Source organism: Salvelinus alpinus, chromosome 21 (genome assembly GCF_045679555.1).
Source record: "Salvelinus alpinus chromosome 21, SLU_Salpinus.1, whole genome shotgun sequence".
Lineage (NCBI taxonomy): Eukaryota > Metazoa > Chordata > Actinopteri > Salmoniformes > Salmonidae > Salvelinus > Salvelinus alpinus.
The window spans coordinates 21,394,416-21,416,602 of record NC_092106.1 but is presented as its reverse complement, the minus strand read 5'-3'; the positions used below and the strand labels follow the sequence as shown (position 1 = coordinate 21,416,602).

Genomic DNA, 22,187 nt, shown 5'->3' with positions numbered 1-22,187 from the left:
TAGGCGAAAATTGAAAAAAAAGGTCAGATCCTTAAGAGGATTTATCAAACTTCAAGATTTGATGATCTGTTGTGAGGATTAATTTCCTCCAACTCAGATTTCTCTGGTTCATTTGGCCATGGAATATACAGTACCAGTTGAAGGTTTGGACACACCTACTCATTCAAGGGTTTTTCTTTATTTTTACTATTTTCTCCATTGCCTTGATGACAGCTTTGCACACTCTTGTGTTATTTCATAGTTTTGATGTCTTCACTATTATGTCTTCTATTATCTAGAAAATAGTAAAAATAAAGAAAAACCCTGGAATGAGTAGGTGTGTCCAAACTTTTGACTGGTACTGTATATATTCTTCCACAAGGCAAAATAAAGACAAATAGTATGAATGACAAAATGTATTATTAATTCATATTAACATTTATAGACTTTGCTGTGTATTATTTATTAAAATAACCAGAATTTTCAGCTGAAGTTAAGAAACCTCCCTAAAACAGCACAGAGAACTATCTTTAGCCGCTCCTCTTCCTATAATTCACTGGAAATGTCCACTATATTGAAAATACAATTTAAAAAGCACTGTACAGTATATATATTTGAAATCAGAAGATTGAAACATGAGACTGCAGAAATACTGATTTCCAGGTGGAAACTTATCTCCCAACTCACTTTCATACAGCATCAAGTGTACATACATGGTCATTTACAGTATATAAAAAAAGCGGGTCACACTTTATTTGGATAGTCCATCCGTAGATGCTCTACAGATGATCATGCTATCTACAAACTATTTGTTGATAAGCAACTGCTTTCTAAGGTTACAGTTGGGGTTGGGGTAAGGTTTAGAATAAGTGTTCGGGTAAGGGTTCGAGTTAGGGCTAGCGTAAGGGTAAGGATTAAGTTTAGGGTTAGGATAAAAGTTAAGGTTCGGGTTAGTAGATAGTTAGTTGAAATGTTACTAATAGTCTGTAAGCGCTTATCTCCAGTTGACCAATATCTACTGCAGATGATCTGTATGTTTGACTCTTCTTGCTATAATTGGTTGTTAGCTATTAGTCGCTAGTCCCAAACATCATCCCTGTTAATTAAAAAGAAAATATCAGATGTCTGTCAGTTCTCCTGTCAGTTTTTCAAGAGAATAGAGAATAGAGAAAGGTTGGAGCTACAGGACCAATGAAATATATCAAAATGCAATTTTGCCAAAACAGGCCATTCAATGCATTGATTGACAGTAACTACAAGAAGTTACACTAACAATGCAAGTTAAGGTATAAAATACAAGCCACAGCAGAAGATGTCATGTGTTAGCCATGAATTGCACTTGAGAACTGGTGCCTGCAAAATTACACAATGTTGGAAGCTTACTCGTGGGGAGTTTACTTCTTGCTGATGGCCATGGAGAGCCCTCCTTCCTGGACTGCTGACATGGGCAGTGGGACCTTGACGCTGAGCATACCCTTTGGAGAGAGAGAGAGGAGATCACCTTCTCAGAGTCCACACCGGGGAGAATAACAAGTTTGTATCAGAGGAGAGTACTCTCATGTGACAGAAGTTATTATTGTCAATATCGGCATCCCAAATTGCACCCTATTCCCTATATACTGTAGTGTGCTTCTTTTGACCAAGACCTAAAGGGCTCTGGTCAAAAGTTGTGCACCATATAAGGAATAGTGTGCCATTTTGGACGTATCATTGCAATCAACACCCAAGGGATGTTACTTTAGCTTTACAGTTTTATAACTATTGAAATGTTCTGCTTTGTACTCACTTGTACTCTTCTCTCTTCGTGCTTTCCTGTTGATATGACAGACACATTGGGGTTAGGAGTGTATCTTCGGTGTGTACAGTATGTGTATGACTCTCTGTGCACAGATTGAGTTCGGTCTACAGTTTATGCTTTAGAGTGCACCTGGCTGTATATTGTATGGGTATTGGGTTGTTATTTTGAAAGGCTTGACTCCCTCCTGAAGCTGCTCTGGGATACGTTTACCAACAAAGATGTGTCATTGACCCTTAACTATAGGCTGCAGTACTGTACGGGACTAAGAAATGTAGCATATCTTCTATCTTCGTCTATCCAGTAGGTAAGCAACTTTTTATTTGTTTTATTATACAAGAAAGATCAAAGCATAAACTGAACGACGACACAGATAATATAGAGCTGGTGGGATTTTCCATGCATCGGCAGAACAGAGAAGCTACGTCTGGTAAGACGAGGGGCGGGGGTGTGTGTCTATTTGTCAATAACAGCTGGTGCGCAATGTCTAATATTAAAGAAGTCTCGAGGTATTGCTCGCCTGAGGTAGAGTACCTTATGATAAGCTGTAGACCACACTATCTATCATGAGAGTTCATCTATATTATTCGTAGCCATCTACTTACCACCACAAACCGATGCTGGCACTAAGACCGCACTCAACCAGCTGTATAAGGCCATAAGAAAACAAGAAAATGCTCACGCAGAAGCTGCACTCCTAGTGGCCGGGGACTTTAATGCAGGCAAACTTAAATCTGTTTTACCTCATTTCTACCAGCATGTCACATGTGCAACCAGAGGGAAAAAAACTCAAGACCACCTTTACTCCACACACAGAGATGCATACAAAGCTCTCCCTCGCCCTCCATTTGGCAAATTTGACCATAATTCTATCATCCGGATTCCTGCTTACAATCAAAAACAAATTTAGGAAGTACCAGTGACTCGCTCAATAAGGAAGTGGTCAGATGACGCGGATGCTACGCTACAGGACTGTTTTGCTAGCACAGACTGGAATATGTTCCGGGATTCATCCAATGGCATTGAGGAGCATACCACCTCAGTCATTGGCTTCATCAATAAGTGCATTGATGACGTCGTCCCCACAGTGACCGTATGTACATATCCCAACCAGAAGCCATGGATTACGAGCAACAGCCACATCGAGCTAAAGGCTAGAGCTGCCGCTTTCAAGGAGCAGGACACTAATTCGGACCCCTTTAAGAAATCCTGCTACGCCCTCAGACGAACCGTCAAACAGGCAAAGCATCGGCTTTGATGCTCGTCGGATGTGGCAGGGCTTGAAAATTATTACGGACTACAAAGGGAAACCCAGCCGCGAGCTGCCCACACTGACAGTGTGGTGCCAGGACAACAACATCTCACTCAATGTGAGCAAGACAAAGGAATTGATCGTGGACTACAGGAAAAGGCAGGCCGAACAGGCCCCCATTAACATTGACGGGGCTGTAGTGGAGCGGGTCGAGAGTTTAAAGTTCCTTGGTGTCCACAGCACCAACGAACTATCATGGTCCAAACACAAGACAGTCATGAAGAGGGCACAACAACACCTTTTCCCCCTCAGGGGACCCCAGATCCTCAAAAAGTTCTATAGCTTCACCATTGAGGGCATCCTGACCGGTTGCATCACCGCCTGGTATGGCAACTGCTCGGCATCTGACCGTAAGACTGTACAGAGAGTCGTGAGTACGGCCCAGTACATCACTGAGGCCAAGCTTCCTGCCATCCAGGACCTATATACTAGGCGGAGTCAGATGAAAGCCCAAAAAATTGTTGTCAAAGTCTCCAGTCACCCTAGTCATAGACTGTTCTCTCTGCTACCGCACGGCAAGCGGTACCCGGAGCGATAAGTCTAGGACCAAAAGGCTCCTTAATAGCTTCTACCCCCAAGCCATAAGACTCTTGAACAATTAATCAAATGGCTACCTGGATTATTGACATTGACTCGCCCCCTCCCACACACACATGTGTTTTTACATTGCTGCTACTCACTGTTTATTATCTATGCATAGTCACTTTATCCCTACCTACATGTACAAATTACCTTGACTAACCTGTACCCCCGCACATTGACTCGGTACCGGTACCCCCTGTATATAGCCTCGTTATTGTTATTTTATTGTGTTACTTTTTATAATTTTTTACTTGTATTCGGCACATGTGACAAATAACGTTTGATTTGATTTGATCAATCTTGATTGCATGAGAATTGAGAGAGAAATATTGAATCATGTAAATCATCTAATTCAATAACATGAAGGAATACTGACCGATAATCTCTGTCACTCTATCCTTGGCCTTGACCATCAGCTCCTCAGGGGCGAACTGGTTGACGTCCAGGCTGATCCTCCAGGAGTCATGGGTCTGCTTCCTCTCAGACAGGCCAGATCTGAGCTGGCGGGACATTGTGCAGGCATAGGGGTTGCCCATTAGGCAGTAGAAGTAGAAGCCTACATCCACGGAGGAGCCTGGGGGGCACATGTAGCCGGGCCAGTGGGAGCCTGGCCAGTGGGACCACTTGTCTGGGATCTGGGGCATCCCGAAGGACTGGTCGAAGAGCCGTGTGCTGTGGTGCCAGTTGCGGAAGAGGTCAAAGTTTGGCTCCCGGAGCATAGTGAAAGGGACATGATTTAAACTATTTTCTTGGACTGTTAGGAAACAAAGACAAGCTCATGTGTCCAAAGACATATATGAGATATACTGTACCCACCACCCACCCTGGGAAAAATGACAAGTATCAGGACTATGGACATTAGAGGTAATTTACCTCTGCTGGGTGTGACATACTGAGGGCCCACATAGCACAAACTTAAATAACATACAGTACCTACTGCACAGACCTCATGGTACAAAAGCTACAGCGAACACGCCCATAGGATTACACTGCAAAAAACAGCGGTACAAAGGTACAACAAAGGCTTTGCTTGAGCATTGCAAATAGTCATTTTATTTCCTGTTGTTGCACTTTTTGATCATGTAAATCATGCACTCTTTGATTGAAACGTGTAATTGTGTATTTCCTGTTTTGCTATCTATTGGTGGTTCTGGTTGGTTAGTATCCACACACTGAGAGAGAGAAACAGAGCACACCCAACAGAGACAGTAAACAGCTGTGAAGATTTGTCAAGACCTTGCAAATGAAAACAGATACTTTGAGAAGACTGTCTGTGTAATCTGCAGCTTTTCGCATTGAGTTTAAAAACAACATTTTTTTATTAAGAATCATGAAAAGCGGAAGAGTGAAAACAGTCTACCAAGGAGTATAGCTGAGAAATGAGCTCTCTTCCGCAGTGGCAGTTCTGAAAGTGATGATTTAATTTGTTGGTTTAGGACTTGATTGCATGTCAGTGACACCAGCATGGTCTTTGTGTGAAAATCAACCTGGACCTTAACGTGTGTCTAGGCCAGGTTTTGCAAACCAGTCAGTTATACGAAGCTCAGAGAGAAAGAGACACGGGCAACATGACTGCTAGCATGATGGAGTCGTGAGTGACTTGGAAGAGACTGACAGAGTTGGGGATTCTGTAAGGGGTGCGTAATCGGTGGCAGGGAAGTCAGACGCAAGAGAGCAGAACTTGGTAATAGCCGGAGCAGTTTAATAGCAAAACTCACTGCATAAATACAACAAGATATTTGGGTACAAAAACCCGTCGCGCACCAATCAACACATGCACAAGCACTTACAATAAACAATCCCACACAAAGACATGGGGGGAACAGAGGGTTAAATACACAACAAATGATTGAGGGAATTGAAACCAGGTGTGAGGAAAAACAAGACAAAACACATGGAAAATGAAAAGTGGATCGATGATGGCTAGAAGACCGCCGAGCGCCGCCCGAACAAGGAGAGGACCCGACTTCGGCGGAAGTCGTGACAGGGATGGGAATGGACTCAGAAAACCAAGCCCATGATGGTGCTGACTGGGTTGTAACAGCTGTAGTGGCTTTAGCTGGGCCGGGGAGTCCCGCTGGGCCTCTGCATTGGCCTGGCTGGCTCAGCCTGTTGCTGAGGCTGTCATGGCAGATGTCACTGGCAAGGGAGCAGAAAATGATCAGCTATACATCATACATTTCTCCCAAAGGAGACAGGCTGTGTTGGAGGGTTGGTGGTCTCTGGAGCACAAAGGGGAGGTGTGATCTACAATACACAGGTATGTACTTCACACTGGATTAGGGAGCTTGTTTTTTTTCATCAGTTACAAAACAACACATTTTCTGTTTCCTGTGTAGCCTATTTTATGTAAGGAATCACAACAATCAATTGTCAACTGAATTGTACCTCTATCAGTAGACCAGTGGATTTTTATATATAGTGTGGAGAAACAAGTCAGTTTTATGCATTCTATTTCTAAGGTGTGGTCCGATCAGAAACAGAGCACTACTGTGCTGTTGCTTGGCAACTGTTTCCACAGTAACCTTTGCTCAGAAACATTCCACTGTGGATTTCGAGGAGTGCCATGTACATCAATGGGAAAACAAACTGATCACAAAAAAGCCAACTAATGTGAAGAATGATTAAACATGGTCCAAAGTGATGTGCATGTTTCAATAAATTTATTTTGTTACAGCTCACATGGAGGCTGTGCATTTAGCATGTACCCCTAACACCTGTGCAGTAAGTCACTCACTTCAATACAGGGAAACTTAACCCCCGGAGTATTTATTTTAGATAAAGGGACTGTGTGTCAATCCAAATCCCCTATCATAACACATATGACTAGTATGACAGCCCCTTGAGATAAATGGCTCTATAGTACACAGGACAAACACACCTATTTTTACCTCCTCTTGCTGAGGAGTGCATGACAGAGACGTATGGACTTCATATGTGCACCTCTTTCTTAACAAGAGTGAGCACACCTTTACATGCATTGTGTGACATCAAGGTGACCGTTGAAAGAAAAAAAGCATAGGACAAATGGCATGTTTCATTGTGGTCGTTGGCAAGTGGTATTAGATCATTCTACAGACATACACTATAATATGTCTGAAGCAAGCCTAATGTAGCCTCTGTATGAAGAACAATGGAGGAAAAAAACTGGCCTGAGGCACAATAGATGATACAGTTAGACAGAAGGGTGCCATCTAGTGGTATATTTACAAAGAAACAGGGACATTGAACATAAGGCCTATGACTATATGTCTGTCAATTTTGAATAAACAAACACTGAAAATCAAAGTAGACACATACCTTAGTACAATTGCCCACACCCCAAACATTTCTTCAAAACAGCATGGTTCTCAAAATGGTTCTCAGACACAGTCTCCATCAACTTCAGGTACAAAATCTCTTACCTAAACATGTCATAGGGGCGCTTTGATACTTTTGACCTGTCCCATCCTAATTAAGGTCCCAGGGGCCCAGATTCACAAAACATTCTTAAGAAGACATTTCTTCTTAACTGCCTATACTTAAGAAGAAAGTTAAGCAAAGTTGCTATTCTTTAAAATGGTTCTTGGAAATGTTCTTGAGCTATTTCTCCTTAAGCAAAAAGTTAAGAAGAAATGTAGATTCTTGAACTAAAGTTATTGGAAATTCTAAGATAGCTAAGATAGTTTCAGTATTGATTATTTTAACCCAAGAACATGTTTTAGAACAGTAATCTCTAGGCAACCAATTTAGCTAGCTAGCTAGCAGTGGTAATCATGTTAGCATATTTATTATTGCGATTACTGTTCTAAAACATGTTCTTGGGTTTAAAATAATCAATACTGAAACTTTCAGATTAAGTTTGTAGGTGAATTAAGAAGACATTTCTCTTAAGAAGGTTTTGTGAATCTGGGCCCAGGTTCCTACCCTGTCACAATAATACAAGTGTTATTCCAGTTAGTTTTTTACAAAAACATGTGGATGGTGTCAGAGAGCCATACTTGAATAGCCTACTGTGCTATGACATGAGGGAATATCAATGTGAACAAATATGTGGCCATATTGTTGAAAATTATGTGGTATACTTCAGAATTTCAAAAGCACCAATGAAAAAAGCCAAACCGAAAACAGGTATTTTGTCTTATTCACGTGTTCACATTGTCATATTATATAACTTTCATGTCAGCTGAGATGATTCAGAATAAGCTCCACTTTTTAGCTCCTCGCAATGCAGACTTTGTGTCGACATAACTTGTTTCTCACTCTTAAATCTGTATGTTGTCCTAAAAGCTGTGGTCAGGCTAATCTGACACATGTTCCACAAGTCCATTTGACATATTGATGGAGTTCTAGGTGTGATGTTACTCACTTCAATTTGTACAACAGTAAAAAAATATATAATAAAGCATTTAGTCCTACTGTTTTTTTTTTTTAACGGCTCCAGATTAAAGATTGCTTGCACTATAGGACGTTAATAACACCTGCGTGCAAGAGTCAGCACATCCTGTTAGAGAGAGCCATACAGAGAACAAACAAGAATGTTCATTTGCTAACTTTAATTATCGTCAACATCAACTGTATGTAAGCATGCAAAAATGACTTCTTTAGAATGATAAATATTTGCATTGTAACAACCACATTTCAGTTGAGCACATAGGTGTAATATTTGGAGAAACACAGAGCTAACAGTACAAAAGGCATTCAGACTATTAAGAGTACTATAGTACAGTCATGAATAGACAATGAACCCTGCTAACAACAGACACAAACATCATGCAGATGGGATAAGACAAAAGGAAAAAAACCTAACACATGGTTTGTACTGTAATTATATGATATACTGTATAAGGTTTATCACAAATCTTTCTAAAAGACTGTATCGGGGTGAGCTCTTTCATTTGGATCTTTCTTCAAATACATTACATTAATATTACATATTATGTGAAGATACAGCAAAGAGTTCTCTTTAAACAGGTCTGTCCTTTAATTTAAACAGGTCAATCAGAAAATTAAAAAAAACGAAATAAAAAATCGTTTGGGAGCAGGTTTACCAGCAGACCTATGCAAATGTGCCATCATCTTCAGTAAGGTCCTCCAACTCTCCTTCTACGCTTCCATCCAACTCTCCTACTCTGCTTGATTTCCTGCGGGCAACATATGTTTTATTGTCCCCAATGATGAAATCGGGGCAAGCGGGACAACTATGGATCGGTACAACTGAAATTCCACAATTTGAACAAGCATATCTCCTGTCCCATTTGAGATACAGTCATTATATTTTGTACATACAGTGCCTTGCAAAAGTATTCAGACGCCTTGGATTTCGTCACATTTTATTTATTTTTAAGATTAATTAAATTAAATTACAAAAATATAGTTGTTGCATAAGTATTCAGCTCCCTGAGTCAATGCATGTTACAAACACCTTTGGAATCAATTACAGCTGTAAGTCTTCTTGGGTAAGTCTATAAGAGCTTTGCACACCTGGATTGTGCAATAGTTGCCCATTATTCTTGTCAAAACTCTTCATGCTCTTGCAAGATGTTGGGGGTCATGGCTAGACAGAAATGTGCAAGTCTTGCCATAGATTTTCAAGCAGACTTAAGTCAAAACTGTAACTTGGCCACTCAGGGACATTCACTGTCTTCTTGGTAAGAAACTCCAGTGTAGATTTGGCCTCGTGTAGTAAGTTTGCCGTGCGGTAGCAGAGAGAACAGTCTATGACTATGGTGGCTGGAGTTGTTGACAGTTTTTAGGGCCTTCCTCCTTTTTAGGGCCTGGTATAGAGGTCCTGGATGGCAGGAAGCTTGGCCCCAGTGATGTAGTGGGCCTTACGCACTACCCTCTGTAGGTCCTTGCGGTCGGAGGCCGAGCAGTTGCCATACCAGGCAGTGATGCAACCAGTCAGGATGCTCTCGATAGTGCAGCTGTAGAGCCTTTTGAGGATCTGAGGACCCATGATAAATCTCTTCAGTCTCCAGAGGGGAATAGGTTTTGTCGTGCCCTCTTCACGACTGTCTTGGCATGCTTGAACCATGTTAGTTTGTTGGTGATGTGGACACCAAGGAACTTGAAGCTCTCAACCTGCTCCACTACAGCCCTGTCGATGAGAATGGGGTCACGCTCGGTCCACAATCATCTCCTTTGTCTTGAGCACGTTGAGTGAGAGGTTGTTGTCCGGGCACTACTGTTGTGTCATCGGCAAACTTAATGACGGTGTTGGAGTTGTGCCTGGCCGTGCATTCATGGGTGAACAGGGAGTACAGGAGGGGACTGAGCACGCACCCTTGAGGGGCCCCAGTGTTGAGGATCAACGTGGCGGATGTGTTGTTACCACCTGGGGGCGGCCCGTCAGGAAGTGCAGGATCCAGTTGCAGAGGGAGGTGTTTAGTCCCAGTGTCCTTAGCTTATTGATGAGCTTTGAGGGCACTATGGTGTTGAACAATGAGTTGTAGTCAATGAAAGCATTCTCACATAGGAGTTCCTTTTGTTCAGGTGGGAAAGGGCAGTGTGGAGTGCAATAAATCTGTGAATCTGTTAGGGCGGTACGCAAATTGGAGTGTGTCTAGGTTTTCTGGGATAATGATGCTGATGTGAGCCATCACCAGCCTTTCAAAGCACTTCATGGCTACAGACATGAGTGCTACGGGTTGGTAGTCATTTAGGCAGGTTACCTTAGTGTTCTTGGGCACAGGGACTATTTTTATTTACCTTTATTTAACTAGGCAAGTCAGTTAAGAACAAATTCTTATTTTCAATGACGGCCTAGGAACAGTGGGTTAACTGCCTGTTCAGGGGCAGAACGACAGATTTGTACCTTGTCAGCTCGGGGATTTGAACTTGCAACCTTTCGGTTACTAGTCCAACGCTCTAACCACTAGGCTACCCTGCCGCGACTATGGTGGTCTGCTTGTTGGTATTACAGACTCGGACAGGTTGGTATTACAGACTCGGACAGGAAGAGGTTGAAAATGTCAGTTTAGACACTTGCCAGTTGGTGGTCCGTAATAGTTTTCAAGCCCTGCAACATCCGACGAGCGTCGGAGCCGGTGTAGTACGATTCGATCTTAGTCCTGTATTGACACTTTGCAGTTCGCCGGAGGGCATAGCGGGATTTCTTATAAGCTTCCGGGTTAAAGTCCCGCACCTTGAAAGCGGCAGCTCTAGCCATTAGCTCAGTGCGGATGTGTCCTGTAATCCATGGCTTCTGGTTGGGGTATGTACATACGGTCACTGTGGGGACGATGTCATCAATGCACTTATTGATGAAGCCAATGACTGATGTGGTGTACTTCTCAATGCCATAGGAAGAATCCCGGAACATATTCCAGCCTGTGCTAGTAAAACAGTCCTGTAGCTTAGCATCTGCTTCATCTGACCACTTTTTTATTGACCGAGTCACTGGTGCTTCCTGCATACATTTTTGCTTGTAAGCAGGAATCGGGAGGACCTCCGTCCTCTTTTTCTCCGTCGTCTCTTCACGCAAATGACGGGGATTTTGGCCTGTTCCCGGGAAAGCAGTATGCCGTTCACGTCGGGCTCGTCGGACTCGTTGAAGGGAAAAAAAGCTTCTGCCAGTTCGTGGTGAGTAACCGCTGTTCTGATGTCCATAAGTTATTTTAAATCATAAGAGACGGTAGCAGCAACATTATGTACAAACGTTTAAAAATAAGACACATACAACGCAAACAATTTGACATAAAAACACAATCGTTTAGGAGCACGTAAAACGTCAGCCATCTTCTCCGGCACCGTCAATCACAGTTGATGTCCTAATGAAAGGTGAACTCCTCTCCCAGTCTCTGGTGTACAGCAAACTGAAGTAGGTTTTCCTCTAGGATTTTGCCTGTGCTTAGCTCTATCCCATTTCTTTTTGTCATGAAAAACTCCCCAGTATTTGCCAAGCATACTCATACCATGAGGCAGCCACCACCATGCATGAAAATAAGGAGCCAGTTACTCAGTGATGTGTTGTGTTGGATTTGCCACAAACATAAGGCTTTGCAGTATTACTTTAATACCTTGTTAAAACCAAGATGCAAGTTTTTATCATTTAGGTAAGTATTGTGGAGTACTACGATGTTGTTGATCCATCCTCAGTTTTCTGCCATCACAGACACTGAACTCTGTAGCTGTTTTAAAATCACCAATGGTCTTATGGTAGGATCTCTGAGCAGTTTCATTCCTGTCCGAAAGCTCAGTTCAGAAGGACGACTATACCTTTGATGTGTCTGGGTGGTTTAATATATAATCCACAGCATAATTATTAACTTTACCATGCTTAAAGAGATATTCAATGTCTGATTTGTTATTGTAACAATCACTGCCCTTCTTTATGAGGCTTTCAAAAAGCTTTCTGGTCTTTGTAGTTTTATCTGTGCTTGAAATGTAATACTTGACTGAGGGACCTTACAGATGGTGTATGTATGGGGGACAGAGGAAAGGTTAGTCATTCAAAAATCATGTAGACCCCTATTATTTCAAACAGAGTGAGTCCTTGTAACTTATTATGTGATTTGTTAAGCAATATTTCACTCCTGAACTAATTTAGGCTTGCCTAAAAATGGACTGAATACTTATGCAACGACTATATTTTAGTTATGTAATATATACAGTATATATAATTTTCTTCCACTTTGACATTACATTACTCATGCTGCCAAACATACCCTCGTAAAACTGACTATCCTACCGATCCTCGACTTCGGCGATGTCATTTACAAAATAGCCTCCAACACTCTACTCAACAAATTGGATGCAGTCTATCACAGTGCCATCCGTTTTGTCACCAAAGCCTCATATACTACCCACCACTGCGACCTGTAAGCTCTCGTTGGCTGGCCCTCGCTTCATACTCGTCGCCAAACCCACTGGCTACAGGTCATCTATAAATCTTTGCTAGGTAAAGTTCTCAGTCTTCTCAGGTCACTGCTCCAGCAGGTATATTTCACTGGTCACCCCCAAAGCCAATTCCTCCTTTGGCCTTTCCTTCCAGTTCTCTGCTGCCAATGACTGGAATGAACTGCAAAAATCACTGAAGCTGGAGACTCATATGTCCCTCACTAACTTCAAGCACCAGCTGTCAGAGCAGCTCACAGATCATTGCACCTGTACATAGCCCATCTGTAAATAGCCCATCCAACTACCTTATCCCCATACTGTATTTATTTAGCTCCTTTGCACCCCAGTATCTCTACTTGCACATTCATCTTCTGCACATCTATCACTCCAGTGTTTAATTGCTATATCGTAATTACCTCGCCACTTTGGCCTATTTTATTGCCTTACCTCCCTTACCTCATTTGCACACACTGTATATATACTTTTTCTACTGTATGTTTGTTTATTCCATGTGTAACTCTGTGTTGTTGTATGTGTCTAACTGCTTTGCTTTATCTTGGCTAGGTCGCAGTTGTAAATGAGAACTTGTTCTCAACTAGCCTACCTGGTTAAATAAAGGTGAAATAAAATCAAATAAAAAACAGTATTTTGTGTAGATTGTTGACAAAAAATGACAATTAAATCCATTTTAATCCCAATTTGTAACACAATAAAATGTGAAGAAATCCAAGGGGTCTGAATACTTTTGCAATTTGCAAGGCATCTCCTCATGAGCAACACGTGTTCCATAAAGACCTACCAGCTTGGCCCACTACAATTTCCAGAAATTATACTTTTTGTCCCCCAGCAAGTTTTGAACAAGCATATCTCCTGTCCCTTTTGAGCTGCAGTCATTACATTTGTACATATTAGCATCTCCTCATGATCCTGTTTTATATCAATGCATCTCCCTATCAGGCAGTGGAGCCCGTTCTCTGACATCCCATCCATTGTGAGCTATCAAGTTTTGATTTCCAAGGGGAAAAAGACTTGATTGTTTTTTATCTTTCTCATTAATCCACGCAACAAACGTGAATAATTGGCACTCATTGGCCCAATGGGGGTGCTGCATAATTTGTGGGGGACAACATGTTTACTCTTGTCTTGTTATTGTGTGTTGTTAAAGGCAACTAGAAGGGGGAAGGGTCATGACAAGAAGAACACTGCATTAAATGCCATGCATGTCAGGAACAGCATTACCCATCAAGTCCAATACACATAAACTCTCAGCAGCGATAGTGCTGAGACCATAGAAAACAATCACGTAGAGTAGAATGACAGTGATCAAACCCCAGAAGAAACCCTGTTAGCACAAGACTAAGGTTGCGTCCCAATTCCAAATTGCACCATATTCTCTATATAGTGTGGACTACTTTGACCAGGGCTCTTACCTCAACGAAGGATGAACCTTGGATTCCAAACTCCCCCAAGAGTCTCTGCAACAGGTAACAGATAGACAAGAACAGGACAATATCAGCAAATATGTGCTTGTTAAAGACTATACGTCAATACAATTTAATCATTAAGTTACATTACATGATGGAGATAGATAAACAACACATATCACAATATTCCAAAATACAATCATGGGAAAACAGTTTGGAAAGCAAATGGCTATTGCTGTAAACAGAAGTCAAAGACAATACTATAATCTGCCTTTTAGTTATCAAAATTCTCTACTTAATTGAGAGAACAGTATAGCCTATCTTCTTGGCGCCAGCGGAGAGTATCGGCCATATGCGTTGAGACAACGCATTATCAATGACCCAAACCCAGCTCATTTAATCCCTACCATTGTGTCGCTGAGTTGTCATAATGCTTCAGCAAATGTACATCATACCAGGGGTGTTGGAAGACATGTAACCTAATTTATGTCCCTCTTACTGCCCTGAATGCCTCTGCTGATCTTACAGCTATTGTATGCAGTAATCATATGCCTATGAACCAGAGTTATACTGGTAGCACTGAGGTGGTGTGCTCTAGCAGGAAGTCCACTGTGTGCAGCTCACCCTGCACTAACATAAATAACTCAAGCATGTCTACCTCTGCTAAGCTTCCCAGTAAAGCAAGAAAAACAAGAATCCCAGAAAAGTGCTACAAATAACCCACGTTAACATGTAGTTTAAGAAAGAAGGTTCATGAAATCAATAATTTGCTTGTAACAGATGACATTCATATTCTGACAATCTCTGAAACTCACTTAAATAATACCTTTGATGATACAGTGGTAGCAATACATGGTTATAACAGAAATGCCAAAGGTGGAGGTGTGGCTGTTTGTATTCAGAACAACATTCCTGTAAAGCTTAGAGAGCATCTCATGTTAAGCAGGTTAATCTGCCTCATCTAAAGCCTATTCTGGTGGGAAGCTGCTATAGACCACCAAGTATTAAGTGTTAACAGTCAGTACCTGGATAATATGTGTGAAATGCTTGATAATGTATGTGATATCAATAGAGAAGTATATTTTCTGGGTGATTTAAATATTAAATGGTTTTCATCAGGCTGCCCACTCAAGAGAAAGAAACTAGTGCCTGCAACCTGGTTCAGGCTATCAATCACCCTACCAGGGTAGTTACAAACAGCACAGGAATTAAATCCTCAACATGTATTGATTACATCTTTACTAATGCTGCAGAAAACTGTTTGAAAGCAGTATCCAAATCCACCGGATGTAGTGATCACAATATAGTAGCCATATCTAGGAAAACCAAAGTTCCAAAGGCTGGGCCTAATATAGTGTATATAAGGTCATACAATAAGTTTTGTAGCGATTCCTATGTTGTTGATAAACAATATTTATTGGTCCGTGGTGTGTAATGAGGAGCAACCAGATGCTGCACTTGACACATTTATAAAATTGCTTATCCCAGTTACTAATAAGTATACACCCAATAAAAAAATTAATGTAAAAACAGTTATATCCCTGTGGATTGATGAGGAATTGAAAAACTGTATGGTTGAGAGGGAAGGGGCAAAGTAAATGGGAAATATGTCTGGCTGTACAACCGATTGGCAAACGTACTGCAAATTGAGAAATCATGTGACTAAATTGAATTAAAAGAAGAAACTACACTATGAAACAAATATAAATGACATAAAGAATGACAGCAAAAAGCTTTGGAGCACCTTAAATGACATTTTGGGCAGAAAGGCAAACTCCTCTCCATCATTCATTGAATCAGATGGCTCATTCATCACAAAACCCACTGATATTGCCAACTACTTTAATGATTTTTTTCATTGGCAAGATTAGCAAATTTAGGCAGCAACAAGCAGCAACAAACGCTGACACTATACAGCCAAGTATATCTGACCACACTATACAAGTGATTGTTGTCTATCAACAATCTGACAACTGACAACTTGGATGGAAAATTACTGAGGATAATAGCAGATGATATTTTCACATCTTGTCACGATCGTTTGTAGAAGCGTGCGTAGAATTCCACATGTTTAATAAATAAGAAACTCACCAAACAAAACAAAACAAAAGAAACGTGACGTTCTGGGCTGCTCACAGGCATCTACACAAAAACAAGATCCCACAAACAACAGGTGGGAAAAGGCTGCCTAAATATGATCCCCAATCAGAGACAACGATAGACAGCTGCCTCTGATTGGGAACCATACCAGGCCAACAAAGAAATAGAAAACATAGATTGCCCACCCTAGTCACACCCTGACCTAACCAAATAGAGAAATAAAAAGGCTCTCTCAGGTCAGGGCGTGACACATCTTCAATTTAAGCTTACTAGAAAGTGTGTGCCCTCAGGACTGAAGGGAAGCAAAAGTTATTCCCCTACCTATGGATAGTAAAGCCCCCTTCACTGGCTCAAATAGCCAACCAATTAGCCTATACCAACCCTTTGTAAACTTTTGGAAAAAATAGTGTTTGACCAGATACAAGACTATTTTACAGTAAACAAATTGACAAGGTCAGCACGCTTATAGAGAAGGACATTCAACTAGCACAGCACTTACACAAATGACTGATGATTGGCTGAGAGAAATTTATGATAAAAAGATTGGGGGCTGTTTTGTTAGACATCAGTGCGGCTTTTGACATTATCGATCACAGTCTATTGCTGGTAAAATGTATGTGTTATGGCTTTACACCCTCTACTATATTGTGGATAAAGAGTTATCTGTCTAACAGAAGACAGAGGGTGTACTTTAATGGAAGCCTCTCCAACAAAATCTAGGTAGAATCAGGAATTCCCCAGGGCAGCTGTCTGGGCCTCTTACTTTTTTCAATCTTTACTAATGACATGCCACTGGCTTTGAGTAAAGCAAGGAATAGGTTAGTCCAACATATTTCAAAAACTAAAATCATTGTATTTGGGACAAATCATTAATTAAACCCTAAACCTCAACTAAATCTTGTAATGAATAATGTGGTAATTGAGCAAGTTGAGGAGACTAAACTGCTTGGAGTAATCCTGGATTGTAAACTGTCATGGTCAAAACATATTGATACAACAGTAGCTAGGATGGGGAGAGGTCTGTTCATAATAAAGTGTTGCTCTGCCTTAACAACACTATCAACAAGGCAGGTCCTACAGGCCCTAGTTTTGTCGCACCTGAACTAATGTTCAGTCGTGTGGTCAGATGCCACAAAGAGGGACTTAGGAAAATTGCAATTGGCTCAGAACAGGGCAGCACGGCTGGCCCTTGTATGTACAAAGAGAGCTAACATGAATAATATGCATGTCAATCTCTCCTGGCTCAAAGTGGAGGAGAGATTGAGTACTACATAGAGCCATGACTACAGTACATGGAGCTCTATTCCACATCAAGTAACTCATGCAGCAGTAAAATTAGATAAGAATACACCTTATGGAAGCGGGGACTGTGAAGCTACACAAACATAGGCACAGACACATGCATACAAACACACGATAACATACGCACTATACACACAAGTACATGGATTTTGGTTATAGATATGTGGTAGTAGAGTAGAGGCCTGAGGGCACACACTTAATAAGGCCCTGGTCAAAAGTAGTGCACTATATTGGGAATAGGGTGCCATTTAGGACAGAGCAATACTCTATCAATTTGCCTTATGATTTAACTTTTCCCTGACCATGTGTCTTGACCTGGAAAACTCTGGGCACTCAAGTTTTGAGTGCCCAGACTTTGTTGTAGGTCCCAGACTTTTCCCCTTATTAAGACACAGATGTTCAGGAAAAACTCCAGTCCCTATTTGTGATAGATGAGTAATTAAGTAAGTCTTGTCCGAGCCAGAACGGCTCATAGGGCAGGAGCCTATCTCCTGTACATCCCCTGGACAGGACACTAGTGAACTGACTCACCACAGCAGACAGACTGGGGATGAGTTTGATAGAGTTCTGGACCTCCTCCTCAGTGACCTCCACCACGGTGCAGTGTTCCTCCTCCAGGGGTAGAAGGTCAGTGCCATCCTCCATCACCCACGGGTGCTCCTGGCAACACACAGGACAGGGAGGACAATAGTGACACAACACATGAGACAGCTCTACTGGGACAACTCTACTACTGTAATATTTCATCATTTGAAATGTCAAAGATGGTTTCATGAAGGACTGTTTTTTTTAAAGCACCATTGAAGGTCTAGCTCTGCCCGCTTTCACCTTGATTTCAGGAATGGTGATCCTTGTATAAGGATTTTTATCCGGCATCCTTACAATAAGATCCTTCAACTCCTTGCATACTTCCGGCCTGTGGTACCAAAGAGTGACTGAGAGGAATACCCACCAAACCATCTACAGTACAGTAACTAGAGTAGCAGTGATTGGCTAAGAACAATAAAACAATACGATTACTATGTTATTATCACGTGCTATTACATGCCATATTGTGAAGTTCTACCCATATTTTAGAGAGGTGCACATAGTGCAGACTAAATATTTGGACATTGCTTTTACATGGTAAATAGTGTCCCTTACTGGAACTCACATGTCAGGGAACTCCACAGGCCTGTTCCTGATCTTATTGTGCAGGCCAATGATGTTTTCATCGATGAAAGGGCACTGAGATAGGAAGATAGTGAAGAGAAAAACATTAAAATGTTGCTATAAAGAGATAGGCTACATGCATACACATGCTGTCTGTTTCCCACATAAAGCATTCAATTGATTTATTTTAAAAGCATTATTACGTGAGATGCATCGGTTGATCGAACAATATTTGTAGTCATCAGCATAATGGACACAGTAAATCAGATGAGAAACCAGCAGGCCAAAACAATCCATGGCAGAATACCGTACATTATGATAATAACAGAACCTACCTTCCCATAGACAAAGCAGTACAGGGTGACTCCCATGGCCCACACATCCAAGGCCTAACAAACATGAACATTGACCATTACTTTACAAAGAGAGCTTGCTGTATATTTTACAGTACAGTAAAATTTTGACCTTTGATACCAAGTACTTTTCTAATTATTTTTGATACCAGTCAATACAATACATTTTCATGCCGTGAATTAAATTTCTACGATATAATCAAAGATGAATTATCTAATTAGATAAATTAGCGATTAGTGTCTAACCTTGCCAGTAAAGCTCTGTTCATGGTCAGTCATCATCTCGGGGGCCATGAAGGCTGGAGTCCCTGCTGAGCTGGACAGGAGAGCATCACTCCCCTCAAACTGGTTACTGACACCAAAGTCTGCAATCTTCACATGCCCATTGTCTCCCAGCAACAGGTTGGAAGGCTTGATGTCTCTGTGGATGATCTTCTGGTAGTGCACTGGGAGGGAGAGGTACCAGGGAAAAATGACAGGAGACACTGATTTAGCTCTTTTTTTTTTTAAATCAACTTTTATACGTCTATGAACAGCATTGACCGAGTGATTAAGGTCTTGATATTCAGCTGTCAAAGCACCAATTGATCCTGTCTTTTCAGAACATATCTGACTAGTGACTTTTAAACCAATGTTTTTGCTAAAGCATGAGCAGGGTTAACAGCATGCTGCAGGTCTCTGAGCAGAAGGCTAGTAGGTCCTACGTCCCGAATGGCACTCTATTCCCTATTTAGTGCACTACTTTTGACCATGGCCCATAGGGCTCGGGTCAAAAGTAGTGCACTATATAGGGAATAGGATGCCATTTGGGACGAAATCCAGGTGGCGGACTCACAGTATTCAATCCCCAGGATGATGTCTCTGAAGTAGAAGCGGGCTTGTCCCTCTGTGAAGGGAGTGTCTGAGGGCACCTCCATCACTGGGCTAGGGCCAAGGAAAAGCAACAGAGACAGGCAAAGGTAATCAAGCATCACCACCATAATATTCCAAACAATAAAAATGCCTGAACCTTGTCATTGTTATCTTATGTCCCTTAACAATGGATATCTTATATTCACAAAATTCAGCAACTGGATGAGTTATATATTAATAACTAAATTCATCCTTTCAGTGTTATATATAATAATAATATAAGCCATTTAGCAGACGCTTTTAGCCAAAGTGAATTACAGTCATGCATGCATACATTTTGCATATGGGTGGTCCCGTGAATCAAACCCACTACCCTGGTGTTACAAGTGCCATGCTCTACCAGTGGAGCTACAAAGGACCAGTGTTAAAATGTAATGCAATACAGTATATTTCAGAAAGGGGTAAAACTTACCCTTTTGGCATTAACTCAAAGGCTAGAAAATAAACAAACAGAGAATGAAAGGACTAGTCAGAGCTCACATTAGTTTCTATGTAATTAACAAACTGGATAGACTGTATTATAGTCTACAAACTATGGACCTAGTACAAGGAGATACAACAGAAAACATACATTTACCACATAACACCTTATTTCACCATTTAGTGCACTGAGATGAATGCATACTTACCCATGTGGAGATTATCTTCAGCAGGATCATCAAGAACCTACAATTGGAAAGTGTAAATCGATTAAATTAATGCAACTACATGTAATAGTAGAACCTTTTATAAATCTTCCAATTATGTATGTCAGTGTGTTCACCTCCACCAAATTGACAATGTTAAGGTGGTCTAGTTTCTTCAGGATGGCGATCTCCTGGTAGACTCTCTCCAGTGGCCCCAGGGGTTTGGGTGGCAGTCCCTGTTCTGTGCTGGCTCCTCGAGGAGGGGGACGCCCTATAACCAACCACAATTATATATAGTGATATACTGTATATAGTGGTGAGCATCACCAGTTAATGTTCATATCGGTAATAAATAACATACTAAAGACTTAAAAGGAAAAATTTCACCTACGAGGAAATCCACACATCTTCATCAACTTCTTTTTTGAAAAAACTTTCATTGCCTATGAAAGGAAATACATGATCAGATTGCTCCTATGGTATAAGAGCCAATCAGGCCAAAACAGAGAGTTGAGTAACTGTACATTTCTCTGCTTCCACAAAGGGGATGATAATGAATGGAATGTGCAGAGCTGAAAAGATGCTTACATAGTATTGTTCATCATCTTCATTGTAAGCTAATCTCACCACCCCATATAAGCCCTACAATAGAAAAAGAAGAGAGTCTGACAGCATCCTTTTTACTTATTACACAAGAATGTTTTATGACATTTTTTTTTCTCTTGTCAGACAAATTCAGCATCTAGTTTTGATATACAGTTTTGTATCAGACTGAGTATTCTGACTTTTCTTTTCTTACCTTTCCAATCTCATCCTTCAACTTGTATTGGTTGAGCTGGATACAATTCTAGGGAGAAACAAAGTGAAGGGTATTTAGTGGTGGGATATTGCACATTGACTACACATTATTTAGGCTCATGCCTATTTATTTTGAGACTTCATAGATGAATCCCAAATGGAACCCTATCCCCCATATACTGCGTCCTGAATGGCACCCTATTCCCTTATGGGCCCTTGTCAAAAGTAGTACACTATATAAGGAATAGGGTGCCATTTGGGACACAGCCCTGACCTCCATTTGGGATGCATCCTTGATCTCTGACCTGGGAATCTGAGATGGACACCCGCTTGGACTCGATGGTGGGCTGTCGGGCCTCTCGCGGCTGGGTCGATCGCTCCTGCAATGATAGCTTCCTGTCTGACAATGACAGCTTCCGGCGCGCTGGTGCAGGGGGCCTTCGGTGACCGTTGGGAGGGTCATCCGGTTGGATACCACGCTCATGGCGGCCACCATGTCGGCCAGCTCTGCATTGTGCTCAGAGTCCAGCTCTGCCAGTCCATCAGTGTCTTCACTCATGGCTGTCCCTGTCCTTGTCCCATGTCCCGGTTAAATCACAGATAATTGCATTGAGGACATACTTAAATGCATTGTACAGCCTTACCCCAATTCATGGACAAACGATCCATAGGTATCAGCCTATTCAATGACACCAGCAGATTACAATTCTGAAGAGTTTACACAAATATTAGCGTCATAGCACTTACAGTTGAAGTCGGGAGTTTACATACACTTAGGTTGGAGTCATTAAAACTCGTTTTTCATCCACTCCACAAATTTCTTGTTAACAAACTATAGTTTTGGCAAGTCGGTTAGGACATCTACTTTGTGCATGACACAAGTAATTTTTCCAACAATTGTTTACAGACAGATTATTTCACTTATAATTCACTGTATCACAATTCCAGTGGATGAGAAGTTTACATACACTAAGTTGACTGGGCCTTTAAACAGCTTGGAAAATTCCAGTAAATTATGTCTTGGCCTTAGAA

The 22,187-nt window shown here is 41.4% G+C and overlaps 1 protein-coding gene and 1 pseudogene across 1 annotated transcript; both read right to left on the bottom strand.

The window, feature by feature from the left end:
• Positions 1–1,373: 1,373 nt before the first annotated feature.
• LOC139548466 (heat shock protein beta-1-like) lies at positions 1,374–4,574 on the bottom strand. The gene is made up of 4 exons (XM_071358172.1): positions 4,562–4,574; positions 4,045–4,422; positions 1,766–1,791; positions 1,374–1,454 (listed from the first exon to the last, which is right to left on the bottom strand). Exons 1-4 carry the CDS (start codon positions 4,572–4,574, stop codon positions 1,374–1,376), a joined length of 498 nt encoding a protein of 165 aa, XP_071214273.1.
• Positions 4,575–8,706: 4,132 nt separating this feature from the next.
• Positions 8,707–21,714, bottom strand: LOC139548465 (calcium/calmodulin-dependent protein kinase kinase 1-like; annotated as a pseudogene).
• Positions 21,715–22,187: the final 473 nt, after the last annotated feature.